Here is a 15,609-nt window from a genome sequence, read left to right as displayed (position 1 = left end):
TATTGGGATCGGATCTGGAGCAAAAAAACATGATCGGAACAACCCTAGAAATTAGTATTGAGTTTTCATCAACAAAAACTAGACGAAGACAAACACATTTTCATATGACTAAAATATGACTAACCAAAAGACAAAAACTAAGATGAAAATTAAAAGAGCTGCCAAAAACAACTCTGGTGTAAAGGACCTTAAAAATGTTAGTACTAACATATCTTTTCGCAAGATTACAGTAATGAAATGTGTCAAATAACAATTATTGTCCCCTCAGAATCACCCAACAAACATCCTATAATGTCTAAATTACCAGAAACTAAAGTGGGTATAAACCCTTGAGTTAAAATGTCCTAATAATGCTAATTATTTTGAGGGCACAATACATTTACACATGCACCAGTCACACACTGTCTACATTTAATTGTACAGTTACGCATCCCTTCAGTTTTGTCCCATTAAATGATGCAAAGTAATAGTTGCATGTCTATGAGGACACTGGGGTCAAGTTTGTGAACTGTCAGCTCCCTTACTTGATAAGGACTTTACATAAGCACGACTAGTGTGTATGTCAGGACTGTCAAGAACCTAGGACTGCTTGTATTCAGCACTGGTTCCACGAGACACCAGGTGGGGTTAGCTGTCACTAATTTTCACAGGCAGGAACGCCACCTCGAAATAGGTGTTAGGGGGTGTCTTTAAAAAAGGGGGATGTGATATGCTCTGTATTTCTTGACCCTTGGGGTAATTTTATGACAGCCTGTCGTAGAAGTGTTATTAAGACACCCAAGGTTTTAAATTGTAGGAAAACGTACAATATGTCCCCCTTAACATAATATATGTTCTCATGGTTTGCATTAGTCAATATGTCGGAAATTGAGGACAAATGGAGTTTTCCCACCGGCACCACAGAGGGAGAGAAAGACAGAGCGGCCTTGATGTATTTCCGTGTTAGAGTTCCCATGAGGCAGTGCAATGATAGCACAGCGCTTTAAAAACACAAACAGCAGAGAGGTCGAATCAGGCCGACAGTAATTAAAGAGCAGGACCAGCATCCTCTCAAACCTCTTTGATTGTCCGGCTTCTCGAGCTGGAAGCAAACAACTCCCCCGCCGCTCCAGCCCCTGCCGCCCTGCTACGAGGGTCACAACCTGCCTTGCCACCCAATCCGGAGGGGATCAAAGCTCATCTTGGCGACCTGAATTAACACGGTATACCGCAGGCGAAGCCCTATAAATATCAGTCTTCTTCAAAAGGAGAAAGAACAGAGAAGGTGGAACAGCGATAGAAACCAGGCCTCAGCCAAGTCGTCCCAAGTGTTTATCTTGGCCACATTTCTATCTCAGCGGCCAATAAAACAATTCCACTTAACTGTAAGTGGCCCCCGAAGAGAATCTATTCCTGGTCCTAAAAAGGGCCGCGCGATAGCTTCCATATGGCAGGACAGCATGGGGACAGGCGCAACGAGCTCAGACGCGGGTCCATTTGGCCGCCGCCTCGCCACTGTCCGATCCACAGCTGCGACAATACTCCCTAACATCTGGGTTATTGCCCACTTTGTCTGGGAATTATCAGCCGTGCCGATCTTAGGCATGTTGCTCTGGCAGTGTGCCGCCTTCGGTGCCAGAGCTTCCCTACACGTTTGGAAACAGAGTTTTTATTCCCGTATCTGTGGTGGCAACACACACGGGGAGAAAAAGCACGTTTGTAAAGATAGAGGGGGAGTGGAGCTGTAAAAGCTGACGATTCAGCACTTCCAGGATAGGTGTTAAACACAGTAAGATATTGTCAAAAATTATATGAGGGAGGTGGAGGAAGTGGGTGGGAGGGGGGCATTGTTACATTGTCAAATTAGCACTATGACTTAGGCAGCGCAAAACCGTGCAGAGTCCCACTGCACATTTTCCATCTCCTTTGAGTACCTTTAACCATCTGTAGTGAATGAAAATGCCTTCACTCCTTTGTCATCTCATTTCAAATTGAGATTGTCTGCTGGACCATCAAGCATTGGAACAGTGGCAGATGTAGAGACTGCATAGGTGTAAATATAAACCCGCTCTGCAGTGGCAGTAAGTCCCAAGCAGCCGCACAACTATTTCACTGTGAATCTAATTACGGCAGTGGTATACGGAAAGCCACTTGAGAGGCACAGCAACTTTGTTTACTACAAAACACAATTACTGCCATATAATACTAATCTTAGATTCCATTTCAGGACAACACGTGGTCAGTTTTGTTATTTGAGTTTGGATCAGATTCTCATATGGCATGTTTTCCAATGATAAAACGATGGGAATTGCAAATAATAAGGTTCACTGTGAAACCACCATCCTTATTGGTCCAGGTCACAAGTCCAGAGTCTGCCTTGGTCTTAGTTGCATTATAATACAGTGAGCTACTGCCACCTAGTGTTTTCATCATAAAACCCATCAAGTTGATTCCACACATTGAAAATCTTACCTTAGTTTTTTTGGCTGGCCATTTCTGTACAAAGAAAACATTGACAAGTGTCAACACAAGAGCTCCAGGAAACCGTTTCAATTGCTGGCCAGCACGGCGCATACTTGTGATATCACAAATTCTCACCCAGTTTCGTTTGATGGTGGCATCTCGAAACATGAGGCACACATCCACGCAGATGACTCCCATGTCGTCTTCTTTGCTTTTAGGATCAGTGAGGGGCAACTCCATTTCGTAAGTCCTACAAAGAAAAGTAGCATTTGAAGAGGGTTCCTAACCTGATGCATGCATCGTGAGAATTTTTTTTATCTCAATTACAATATTCTCTCATTGTCTGATAACAAGTGTTTGTTTTTTTTAATGATTCTTTTGTATTTTAGGAAATGAAATACTTTTTATAACGTGTTATCATTCCAGTGTTTTTATTTTCCCTTCACTCTAATCAAACCACAACTGAAAATGTGTTTCATAACAAGTAATTTGGATTTGTCATTGGAAGACATTTAATTCACTTTAAGTGATGATTGAAAGTGAAACTTTATATACAGAATTAGTGTGGCAACGATTGGTCGATTAACTCGAGTAATCCCATTACAAAAAAGCTTCAAATCAAATTTTGCTGCTTCTATTATTCGTTTAATTATAGTGGCGTTGTAAAACATCTAAAATGAGTGAATCCATCTGCTCCCTGTTAAGACCAGCAGAAGGTAAGTTTTTGTCTGAGCTAATATATATATTTTTTTGCATCCGTAATTTGGTTTATGGGTATATTTGGCCATTTTTGGTGGGAATATGTGACTGAACGATTTGTTAAGAGCATTGTATAAAAAAATTAAGTTAACATTTAAGATAGCAGACTTTTGCTATACAAGTTAGCAAACTGTTGTTTTGTTGTACTTTTTTCAACCATTTGAAGCTAAACTCAGGTATTTTACTTGATTTTTAAATAAAAGTGCAGTTCTGCATAGTTTGAAAAAACACTCGGGAATTTTATTTTGTACTCGCATTTAATGCTCTTTTAAAAGTGCAATCTTAGAAAGCCTTTGTTTTGCATCTCCTAAAATGTATCCTGCAACGCATTAAATGTTCCTAATCCGATGACTCGATTATTCGAACTAAGAAATTGATAGATTAATCGACTGCTAAAATATTCGATAGCTGCAGCCCAATACAGTATTAGAAAATGACAGTAAGGTTATTTTATTTCATTATAGTTGTTGAATTAAAAAAGTGAAACTCATGTCACACAAATTCATGAAACATTTTTCTCTGACCCAATTTCTATTATAAAATCATTCTGAAATGATTATTTCAAATGGAATAATATTTTTATTTCCTGGGATAATAAAATGAGGGTTTTCCCTCAATTGCAAGTCGTACTAAGATACATTATTCATATTATTAGTATGAAATATTATACGTTGCATGTAATAAAATTAATGTTTTCCTTTTTAATTACTTAAGAAATAAACCAAGAATAAACCAACTGTTTATTCAGTAATAAGGACCTATAACTTCATTTTAAAATAGCAAGACTAGTATATACCTACAGCTAATAGTAAGGGGTTCTGCGAAATGAATGGTTCATGTCGGTAGTGCTTAAGCTGTCCAGTCACAGTCTGAGGAGAGTTGTAATGAAACAGTGTACTGTCTTCTGTAAAATTAATTCTATTTCCTGCACCTCTCAAAGTATTTTCACACAGATGCTCACTTGTAAAGCTCAAGATTCTTTAGCGGAATGGTGCTAGAACCCATGAATTCATCAGTAGTCAGATTTTTATCATAGACCTGTAACGAAATCGAGAAGACAATTAATCGAGGGAGTTTAAACTAATATATTTCCATTAAAGTAAAAGGTTTGAGGACAACTTGGCCTACCCGGACATCCACAATATGCTCTCTGTCCTTCAGGGGATAGGAGAAGAACTCATTCCATCTAGGATTCAAGTTTTTATAAACCACTTTGCTCTTGTAGAATTGCTTTCCTTCCAGTTTGAACTTCACATATGGGTCACTCGTACCTTCAAAGCACAATGGGTACATATTAACATAATGTATTGCACTGTAGAGGTCGTTAAATTGTCTTATATAAGAACACACACAGACAAGGAAGATGAGGAGGAGGTGTACCACACACACGGCGCTATGTAGCCGCTTAATTGTGAAAGAGCCGGAACACTTGCCAGCGAGACAAGCAGAAAGCAAAAATCTCAAAGCAACCAGTGTTAATCTCCCAAGTCTGTTAATAAAGTCTGGGACGAGGGTATGAGAAGTCTTTGTTTCTGCAATTGCTCCAATTTTTTGTTTAAAGCCATTTCCATGCCTTCATTTGTGCAGGGGTGGGGGATAAAGGGGTGCTGGAGAGAGCCTGCAGGGATGCTTGAATCACATGACAAAGGCCCTGTGGGGATGGGCTGTCAGGCCTGTCAGCTCCCTACTCCAAATGAACATCTCGCAAAAGGCAGGCAGGACCCACAGCAGCTCCACCCTGCCAGCCTGTGACAGGGAAACCTCCAGGCAACTTGACAGGAGGAGAATGTGGCAGCTCGTGAGGAGAAAAGCTCTGGCACAAGTGAGGACGGTGACGATGGAAATTAATGGGGGATAGAGGCAGGGTGGGGTGGGGGGTGAATAAAATCCAAAGAGTGCGAGAGGGGGCTGGTGGCGTGGGTCCTTTTCAGAATATGTAATGACAATGTACGCCCTTGGTGAGCTTTTGGCACGCTGCTGATTGTTGGGCAAACAGGGGTGAGGCACAGAATGTGTGTGGGTTGCATCATCACGGTACCAGCTTGTCAGTGAGTAGGGCACACCAGCAACCTTTGCTATCATATTGAGACCTGTAACGCTGATACTGTACAGTGACTGGTGAGGGATGTGTTCCAGAGCCACCCACAAACGGTAAGAATTTGCAATGTGGAGCTATGAATAATCAATACTTATATACAGTGGGGTGAACAAGTATTTGATATGTATCAAATACTTGTTCTCCCCACTGTATATACAGTGCTGCTCGAAAGTTTGTGAACCCCACAGCGATGGTCAGATTTTTTGTAAAAAAAACTAAAATAACCTTATTAAATGTTAAGTTATACCCAAATCCACAATACTGACATTCCAAATAATGGACTGAAACAAAAGAAATAGTTATATTGTCATTCTTTATTTAACAAAAGTGGTTGATTTAAGAAAAACTCAGATATCATGTGTGCAAAAGTATGTGAACCCCTTCAGTTAATAGGATATTGCGCCTCCTTTTGCAGAGATTACCTCAACCAAACGGTTTCTGTAGTGACTAATCAGCCTCTCACATCTACTTTGAGGGATTTTTGCCTATTCTTCCTTGCAGAACGCAGTCAGTTGAGAGAGGTTTGATGGGCGTCTGGCATGAACTGCTCGCTTCAGGTCCCGCCACAGCATTTCAATGGGATTTAGGTCAGGACTTTGACTGGGCCAGTCCAGAACACGAATCTTCTTCTTTTTCAGCCATTCCTTGGTTGTATTGCTGGAATGCTTTGGATCATTATCATGTTGCATGATCCACCTTCTGCCAAGCTTTAACTTCAAAACAGATGGCGTCAGGTTATGTTCTAGGATTTGACAATATTCCTCAGAATTCATGATTCCCTGGACTATGTGGAGTTGTCCAGGTCCTGAGGATGAAAAGCAAGCCCAGATCTTGACATTCCCACCTCCATGCTTCACTGTTGGGAGAAGGTTCTTTTGGTGGTATGCAGTGTTGACTTTTCGCCAGACATGGCGGTTCTGGTTGTGACCAAACAGTTCAATTTTGCACCTACATCAGTTGATGAAAACTCTTTTTAATTTAGTCTCGACAACACAACTGTTAAAAAAACAAAAAAAAAACTACTGAATTGATTGATTAGGAAGTCAGGTTGAAATAATAGAAAATTCCAAAATGTTGAGGGGGTTCACAAACTTTTGAGCAGCACTGTATGTATGACAAATGTCAAAGATACATATTATTAAGTCTTGTGCCTATAACTGCATTCTGCATTATATTTTCAATTTATTCAATTTTTTTTATATAAAAAGTCCTACATTTAATAATTATTATATGTCGTTTTGATTGATGATGAGTGAGAAACTCTAAATAATATAAATATGACAGTAAGTAAAATTAACTAAAATCAGGTTACAGACGGACGGCTATTCCGTATAATACCACTGGAGGTCGCTGGTTTCAGAACTTCCATTTTAATGTACTGTTGGGGCTCCCAAGGTGAAAAAGGCTTACCATTAAGTAATTTTCAGATTTTAGTAGGTGTCTCTTTCTCAATTATATTGATTAACTCCTTCCTGTAAAGTAGCAATAAGGTTTTACTGATTGTTTCCCGCAGCACAAAATATGAATTCTTGATTAACTTGCTGCTATTTGTAATTGACCATGAGTGTGGATGTGAGCCTCACTGGATGTTTGTTTTTATGTGTTTTCACAGTGATCAACCAGAACAGCCCTTTGACCGTAAACTGGATAAGAGGTATGTCTGTCAGCACGGCAGTTCGAATTTGTGGGGGTTGAATGTCCCGGTGAAGTGATTCCTTTATCACATTCTTTGCGCGTTTATACTGGTCTGACTGCATACTTCTGAAGTACATTGACTGCACGCCACCTCAACCCTTGACAGGAGACAATATCCTTTCAATAAATATCAGCCACGTCACATCTTTCACATACTTGACCCACTTTTCAAAGGTTCTGACTGGCCAAAAAAAACTACACTGTGCTAGTACATCCAAATCACAGTGACAACAGCTGAGCATCAAGAGCAAAGTAGAGCAGGTTGTGAATCAGGAAATTTTTAATTTTTACTTACCGCGTTTGTCTCGGATGACCAGGTTTTGTCCATGTTTCAAGCTGATGCAAAGCAAGTACCTCTGGAGTGGGGCTGGGACTTGGACGTCTGGACCTGCTGTCAAAATCTGCTCATGTCGCAGAGATAACCAGTCACATTTATACTGTATCTGTCTATATTTCATATCAAGTTATTTGAAAATGTGATTACAAACAAGTAGTCTGGTGGGCACTCACCGTGTTTTCTAGTTGCTCTGAAAGAACTTCGTCAAAATATTCACATGGTTCACTGGACATCTGCATTAAGAACAAGGAATATGATTCAACAACAAATCAAAGTTAATGAACTAATAGCAAAGTGAACTGATTGTTTCATGATCTTGACGAGTGAAGCCCTTGAAACCCCAGACTTATTGTGCTACCTGGGTCTCCTCCACCACCCTATTATCTCGGCATAGACTTATCGGATTCTCCGTTTACAGTACAACATACATTTTGAGGTTCAATGGCTTGCAATTAACAACTGATTACAACTCATTACTATCCACTGCTGCAAATAACACATACAATGCAAATGCAACACTGTAAGTCAAGAACTGAAACAACCTGAATAAAGAAACTGAAAAATGTTAACATTATGTAGCTACATAAAACATACTTACAACACAAAAAGAATCATCATTAAAAACACTTTAGCTGTATATCGTAGGTCGAGAGATTTAGTTAACATAGGCATTACGCTACACACTCACTTATTCACTTATCTTAAAGGTCTACCGGCCTCTAATTACCGTATTGGCCCGAATATAAGACGATGTTTTTTGCACTGAAATAAGATTGAAAAAGAGGAGGTCGTCTTATAACTGCGGCCTAAAAAAAAAAAAAAAAAAAAAACTGCGGCCTAGACATATACCCATTCACGACGCTTGATGGCGCCAGTCATCAATGAATCGAATGCTGAACGCGACTCGGGCGGCCAAAGCGAACCCCTGACACGAAGAAGAAAGTGGTAAGAAGGAAAAGAGAAGAAAATACCGGTAATAAAAGACATAACCGAAAATGGAGAAACTTCGCGACAATTTGGAGAAAAGTGGGTCGAAGATTGGCCAGGTTAACCGGTGTTTGGCCATTCCTTACTACGCGGCGAAACGTCCTACACAATGCTCAGGGCGCTTGCATATGCATTCACACGCATGCGCACATCGGTTGGAAGCGGCGAGTACTCACTATTTTTGTTTTTATTTAGTTATTTAGAACCTTTTCACAGCCTCAAAGATACTTTTTGCATGTATTACCCTCTCATACTTTTAACCATTGTGTTTTTTTGTGTTAGCTTTGAAGCAGTTGACCAAAATGCTCACAGTCAGAGAAAAGCTTTCCGTGGTCGTTTCTGTATAAAAATTAATTTGGTGTTCAAAAAGTCTTTTTTCAAACTTGAGTCTTGAAAAAGAGGGGGTCGTCTTATAATCGGGGTCGTCTTATATTCGGGCCAATACGGTATATAGCAAAAGCCTACATTATACAGTTGGACCATATTTAACATTCTATGCGAGGGGTGGGCAAACCGGTCCTCGAGGTCCTGGTCTTTGTTTCAACTGATTCAGCACACATTTTAACCAATGAGGTTTCAGCGGAAACGAGCACCTGACTGCAATCAACTGATTGCACTTGTGAGAAACCAGATTGGTAAAAGGCTGTCCTAATGATGGGTTTTTACAAAAACCCGCACCCACTATGGCCCTTTGTGGAATAGTTTGCCCACCTCTGGTCTATACTTTCACTGTAGTTTGGATTAATTACACAGACTAAATACATGACAGTTTGTGTATAGGAGTTTTATCGGTCTATTCTGGCGACATCTGGCTCATACTGACGAGGTGGATATGATCTGATTCCACAATGCATTTGCATCCCAAAGATATGATTCATGTCGGCTTTTGATTCCCATTTGAAAGAGGCCTTCTCAGGAAAACAGGTTCCATGAGATTAGGTTTCCAGACAATAGGTAGAGATAGGTATATTTTCAACAATCTAACCAAATCTCAAATGGTCATTAGACATGACACTGAATAACTGTCTTGCAATATAGTTACACCATGGCAACACAAAGAAAATACATGCACTGAATAAACAAGGTCTATTTTCACACCTTTATAAACAGAAAATCAAATCAACTAATTCACTCACGATTGACATTAACTAAGACAATGATGTCGTCGTGCCCACCAAAATAACGTCTTTTAACCGTAACTGGAACTAAAGGGTTTATGTTTGAGTCAGCTTTCTACAGGTTCTCCATCGTGATCAAGCTACTGTTATTATTATTGTTCTGTTTATCAGACTGACCTCAATTTCATCCTGAGTGACTCCTTCTAATGAAGATTCCTCAATGCTGCAGTCATTTGTGATGGAGGAAAGCACAACATCCGGGTCAAGTCCCTCTGTGTCTGTCAACCATGGCATGGCCACCTGGTCCTCCCCGGACAAACAGTACTCGCTACAGCCATCTGCGCTGTCTACAGGTTTACCAAGACAATCCAATGTCAGAGGTGTGTTTTCTCTGTGTTCTGACATGCTGCCTTTTTCTGATGGTGGTCGGTCCTGCTTGAAATGCACAGCCTTCTGGTGCGAGTTGACGTACGTTTGTTCTCCCATTGAGTTGGCTCTGGCCAGCGCTTGAGTGATCAGTGCTGGGGTGGCCTCGGATGTCCAAGATCTCTCAGTGCTCATTGGAGAATCTGGTCTTGGTGAGCTGGAATGCGGTCTGGTAAAAACGGTTCGTTGCTTCGGAAGAGGGTCGAGATTAATAATAGGTCCTTTCCTCTTGGGTTGCCAGTTGACGGATATGTTCTCTTTCTTCTCCATGTTTGACTGCAGCACACTATTAACTTCCTCACTGAGATATGGAGTGTGGAATGTGGAAGGATCTACAGGAACCCTAAAGCTAATTTCTTTATCTGAGGAAATCGAGCTCTCTGCGATGGAACTGCTTGCTATAGAATCACTATCACTCAAATGTAAATTGCCAAAAAATGTGGCCTCGGACATTTTGGGTAAGGCGCTTTTAGCAGCAAGCCCGTTGTCCTCCTCAGGCCTTAAGTCCGGTACGGATATACTGCGCCGGATTTCCAGTTTCTTCTTCTGCTTGTCTGCTGCATTTTTACCTGGCTTTATCAGCTTGATCAGCTTTGTTTTCATACAAATATTTTCCAGTAACTTCTTTTTCTTGACCTCCATTTTGTGGGGGTTCTTAAAATAAAAGAGTAGAGATCATCAACTTGAAATTATCACAGGACAACGGAAACTTAATTAGTAACACTATTGTTCATACTAGTGAAGGAAAGCATAGAGAAAAGAGCATTAATGAGAGTGATTAAAATATATTCTTTACATAATCTGCCAATGTGTGTAAGGTTAAAAAAATAAAAATAAAAAAAATCACCTGTTCCATCGACTGCGGTTCCAAAATGGAGGTTATTTTCAAAGAAGCGGCCGCACCATCTTACGTCTTTGATTGAAAAGCAGGACGTGTGTCAAAATGTGCGTCTGAAAAGTCAGGCGTTAGTGGGAGTGGCCTAACTGGTTAAAACAGGCAATACCTGTCTTCTGAGATTAGTTTCAATGGCTGAGAGAATGTAACTGTCACACTTGAGGGCTGAGCCTCTTTTTTTTTTTTTAATTAAATAAAAACTATTGTCGTAAAAGACTACATGTCCCAATAAAACAATTCCTTCAACAAGCAAATGCAGAATTCATTAAGGTCATGGTAACACCTTGAGTGTGCAGCTGGACATCATGGAGATGTAAATACTGTAAATCCATCCAGGAGCAAAGTGTCGTAACCGAACACAGTTGAGGCATTGTTGTTATGAACATTACGACATTTTTAACCATCATACAATTGCGGAACCAGTATTAATTGGGTTTTCCATATTGTGCTAAGCATCCAAGACTGAACAACCACCTTTACCACTATCTCCTTGTCCACTTGTGCAGTGGAACCACAAACAGATATTACAGGCCCTAAGACTCCTTTACATGGTAAATCCTCAGAAGGATTATACAACTTTGAGGTCTTATGTTATGGAATTATACCTGATTTATTATTTTTAAAAAAACATGTTTTAATTATTATGTATTGTTGGGTTAAAGTCATAATTATCTATTCAAGCTTGTTGCTATATTATGATAACATGCCATCTAAGAAATTCGTATTGCAAGTTATATTTTTAAAACATTGTCTTATATTTTTGCACTACAACTGTACCTATTTGGCTTTTATTCCGAAAAGGACATTTTTCCAAAAACAGAAATATATTCTCTCCAAAAATCTGCCTATAGTCCTCCACAAAAGTGGGACATTTATCCCACATTCAAATTAAAACATGATTGATATGAGGCAAGGTAAAGGAGTGTAATAGGAGCCTAGTTTGAGTTTTCGAGACATTTAAAAATCAGGGCCTGTGCTGATTTTATTTAGAATGGATAGAGAACTATTTCAATTTGGTCCAATTGCTGTGTGCACCCCTGCTTTACTAGAGAGAAATTCTCTCCGGACTAACCAAATTCCAGTTACGCAGATAAAGCAACAACACGGTGGCATATGAAATGTAGGTATTCTTTTGGTCACTTCAGATCTTGCAAACTGCATCTCAACTACCACACAGAGCCCCCCCCCCCACACTTGTTAGTTTACTCATATTTCTTGTTTGCAAAGTATAAACTATGTCTTTCCCTGTCCACACAAAAAGTGACTGCAACAGACCCACCGGTGTTCAACTGTGTCTCTATGCCACCAGGAGAATGGAGACTGTATGACAACAGATGCGTTTGAGTCTGGGCCCAAGCTTGTTCAATATTTGCCCAAGTCTTAACGATGGATCAGGCCCACACGAAAGAACCCCAGCTTGGTTCCCGGTTGAAAGGCGGGATTTGGGAGGATTGAAACAGGGCAAGCCCCATCCGGCAGGTGGCCCATAGCCCCTTCTCGTGCATTTCAAACAAGGCCCAATGTCCACTAGGTTACACTTCGCATGCACATTGGATCTGTTCCGGCCTGCTGCGCAGCTGGTCAGTGGGACCACGAACACACACTGGATTGCAAGAAATACAAGATTTGACATGTTAAATATGCAAAGGATCTACATAAACCCCTCTTTTTTATCTACTTTATATCCCCACGTTGAACTTTGTCATTGACACAACTGCAAAAAATTTGTCATCGTGCAGTCAAGGTTCCAATATGTCACATAAAAGCTACTTTCAAAGGGTACGGGTATTTTTGTTGTTTTGGGTTTTATTATTTTTTTTCTAAGATTAGGCCAAAATCAAATACGGTTCCTTCTCACAAGTAGGCTACGCAAATGTCCAAATATCTTTCTAAGTGTTCTGGAGCCCCTGGGGCAAATGTCCCTACTTTAATCTGTAATGTCACAATAGTAATGCGGCTCAAAATAGCTGAACTGAATTGATTACTGGCACAAATATGGTGAAAATACATTCACTGTACATTTGTTGACAATCTAATAGTGAAAAATAAATTTTAATAAAATCAATCAATAATTACTAATAAATTCAAATAACCGTCTAACCATAAAAACAAAAAATAATCGAACAAAAATAACAGTATCATTGGACAGTGGGACTGTTTTTATTTTTGCTCTTTTGCACTGAGCAACTTGGTATGCCACCTTATATGATGCTAACAGTGTTTGCTGGTTTACTGATGTAACACTGCGAAACAAAGTGGGACGATTGTTGGCAATATTCGGCACTTCTTGGCTGAAAAAAAAATCAAGTGGCTTATCAATGTGAGTGGGGTCTAATGTTTATAAGTATTTGATGTGGCTTCCTGCTGTCCGTTGCAAACATTTTTAGACACAGGCTGGTCTTTTCTCGTCTCCATAGTATTAAAAGTCAAAGGCAAACGCTACATACACTTAGTCATATTTCCTTGTCTTACATCGTCATATCTCCAGTGCTCTTTGCTGTGTGCTCTTGTTTTGTTCAAAAATACTGTGCACACTTTGAAAATGATATTATTCTAGTACGGCAAAAAAATATGTTCCCCAAGGTCACATACGCCACCCCTGGCATCGCTCTGCGCCCCCCTAGGGGGGCCCGCCCCACTATTTGAGAAGTACTGCTATAATGTAACTACAAAGCGAAACTCCCTTTGTTGTGCGGTCCTTTTCTTTCAAGTCTTCTTTTCGTTTTTTGATGTTGATGTAAAATAGGTCTGGTTGTTTTCGTTGTGGTCTTAAAAAATTCTTTCAAACGTTTTAAATTTGGTGTGTTCAAACCTGCAGAGACTGCCTGTTTTAATGTCCCTAAACAGGCTTATTCATATTGTTGTTTTTTTTTTTTTTTTTGTATTCACCACTTGCAGGAGCAATCATGCCTGGAAAGGAAAGAAGAAGAAAATTAAAGTGTTTTGTTGACCTGTGCTCATTTGGAATAAGTTTCTGTTTATTTAAATATATAGACAAGTTTCCTAAGCGAAACTTGGGCGACGCCATCTTTGACATTTTCTGCTACGGACTTCCGGCTTAGACAGAACGCCATGAATTGCGGTTGAAGTTTTAAAATGCCAAATCAAACCAGAGGAACCCACGGAATTTCCAAAAATGGATTCAGCATTACGTAGATGAGACTCTGGTACTTTCTGTGCTGTGCTTGGTTGTGTGAACTCCTGGAAGCGCCTATATATTTGTTTGGAAGTGGAATGTTTTGTACAGCATGGAGCTTCAAAGCGCCAGTGTGGATCTACCTCGCTATATGCCTTAAATCGAAACCAGCAGCAGATTAAGGATTTGGCTTGCATATATAACCCCTAATTGATCCACCTAAAAGAGTGCATTTTTGTTCTTACCACTTCATTGATTGTTCGTCTACAAAATTCTAACAATCTCTGCAGCCTGTGTTAACGTGAGGTGTAGATTGATATGCTGGCCACTTGAGTGACCAAAACGAAGTGAAATTACAAATATTACAGTTGCCGAATGCAGAAAGGCTGACACGGATTTTGTTGTTACAAGGAAAGTTTCCTGAGCGAAATATGGGAACAATGTCTGCCTCGAACTTCCGGTTTAGAAAAAACCTAATGAGTATCAGTTGAAGTTTGCAGTGTCTTACTCTTGACGACATTAAAACTGCGAAATCAAGCCAGAGGAACCAACGGAATCTTCAAAAATGGATTCAGCACGACCTAGTTGAGACGTAGATGAGATTGGATGATTGTTCTTATCACTTCGTTGATCATTCGTCGACAAACTTATAACAACCTGTCAGCCTGTGTTGACGTGAGGTAAAGATTGATACGCTTAGTGACCAAAATAAGAAAATTAATGATAAATTACAAATTATATTACATTTGCCGAATGCAGAAGGGCTGACACAGATTTTGTTGTTACAAGGTATGTACATATCTTATAAACAAAATTGGCATGTCATTTTTATTGCGGACATTGATCGCAATAAAACATTTAGACAACATGATTCCATTTCTTGTTTTATTTAAAACGATTGGTGCATGTGCAAAACAGGTCAACAAATTACAATTTATAAAATCATTAGAAAAATATTAACGAAGGTTGAGCATAAGAGGAATGTGTGATCAGACAGCAGAGCTTAAAGGAGCCAAACATTCAGCTGGCATTACGACACCCTCGGCGGCACTCAGACGGGCTTTCTCCCGCTGTCCTCGGTAATTCCAGCTCCAATAACATATTTTAAAGTTAATGCAGTTAAAAAGCTCATAGTTGGATCCCGGGATCAAGCTCTAACGGTCTGCTTCGAGGCGAGCCACAGCCTCCAGCCTCTCGACGTAGTCTCAATATATGTCCATCAACGTACAATAAGTCTTGCTGCGAGGCACATCAACTCATATTCCCTTGCCTAATAGCGTTTTCCACCTGTAAACGAACGAAAAAAAAACTTGCTTTTTATGAGTGCCATCTAACACGTACTGATTAGCAACAGGCTAGCAGCAGTAATTGTAGTACATTATATTAAAGATCATAATTACAATCATCAACGTAATATCAAAAGCAAAGGCAACAAGTCGTTTCACGTGCCAGATTTTAGGTTTCGTATGATTGGAGCACATACCTTTCATAAGACAATGGCAGCATGACTACACGAACGGCCGGGACCTGCGGGACAGCCTGCAGTTTGGACGTGTCCCTCCCTCCGGTATAATTTACCAGCACCCATGGTTTGTGATATGGAGCATTGAGGCACTGGCTTGGTTCTACATCCGCCTTCATGAAGACAAAATTCCTGTGTTCGTGTATGAGGTATGTGGCTGTGCAGGTACTGGAATGCCTTGGAGCTTCCTGATG

The 15,609-nt window shown here is 40.1% G+C and overlaps 1 protein-coding gene across 8 annotated transcripts in view; it reads right to left on the bottom strand.

Moving 5' to 3' along the window:
- Positions 1-15,609, bottom strand: part of mctp2a (multiple C2 domains, transmembrane 2a) — a 94,151-nt gene that overhangs the window by 76,260 nt on the left and 2,282 nt on the right. For 2 of the 8 annotated variants that reach the window (XM_057836166.1, XM_057836164.1), the window contains exons 2-10: positions 12,037-12,360; positions 10,710-10,813; positions 9,614-10,516; positions 7,505-7,564; positions 7,290-7,395; positions 4,330-4,472; positions 4,163-4,239; positions 2,578-2,692; positions 2,452-2,475 (exon numbers count right to left, since the gene is read on the bottom strand). In XM_057836166.1, coding sequence (XP_057692149.1) covers positions 2,452-2,475; positions 2,578-2,692; positions 4,163-4,239; positions 4,330-4,472; positions 7,290-7,395; positions 7,505-7,564; positions 9,614-10,516; positions 10,710-10,718 — 1,437 coding nt within the window. In that variant the 5' untranslated portion in view covers positions 10,719-10,813; positions 12,037-12,360. Of the gene's footprint in view, positions 1-2,451; positions 2,476-2,577; positions 2,693-4,162; positions 4,240-4,329; positions 4,473-7,289; positions 7,396-7,504; positions 7,565-7,929; positions 8,058-8,767; positions 8,857-9,613; positions 10,517-10,709; positions 10,814-12,036; positions 12,774-15,609 lie in introns of those variants that run through there. The other 6 variants (XR_009063197.1, XM_057836168.1, XM_057836167.1 and 3 more) reach the window with 6 other exon arrangements.

The sequence above is a fragment of the Corythoichthys intestinalis genome, chromosome 5 (assembly GCF_030265065.1).
Source record: "Corythoichthys intestinalis isolate RoL2023-P3 chromosome 5, ASM3026506v1, whole genome shotgun sequence".
Taxonomy (NCBI): domain Eukaryota; kingdom Metazoa; phylum Chordata; class Actinopteri; order Syngnathiformes; family Syngnathidae; genus Corythoichthys; species Corythoichthys intestinalis.
The sequence above is the reverse complement of the archived record's forward strand: the minus strand, read 5'-3'. Positions and strand labels throughout refer to the sequence as shown.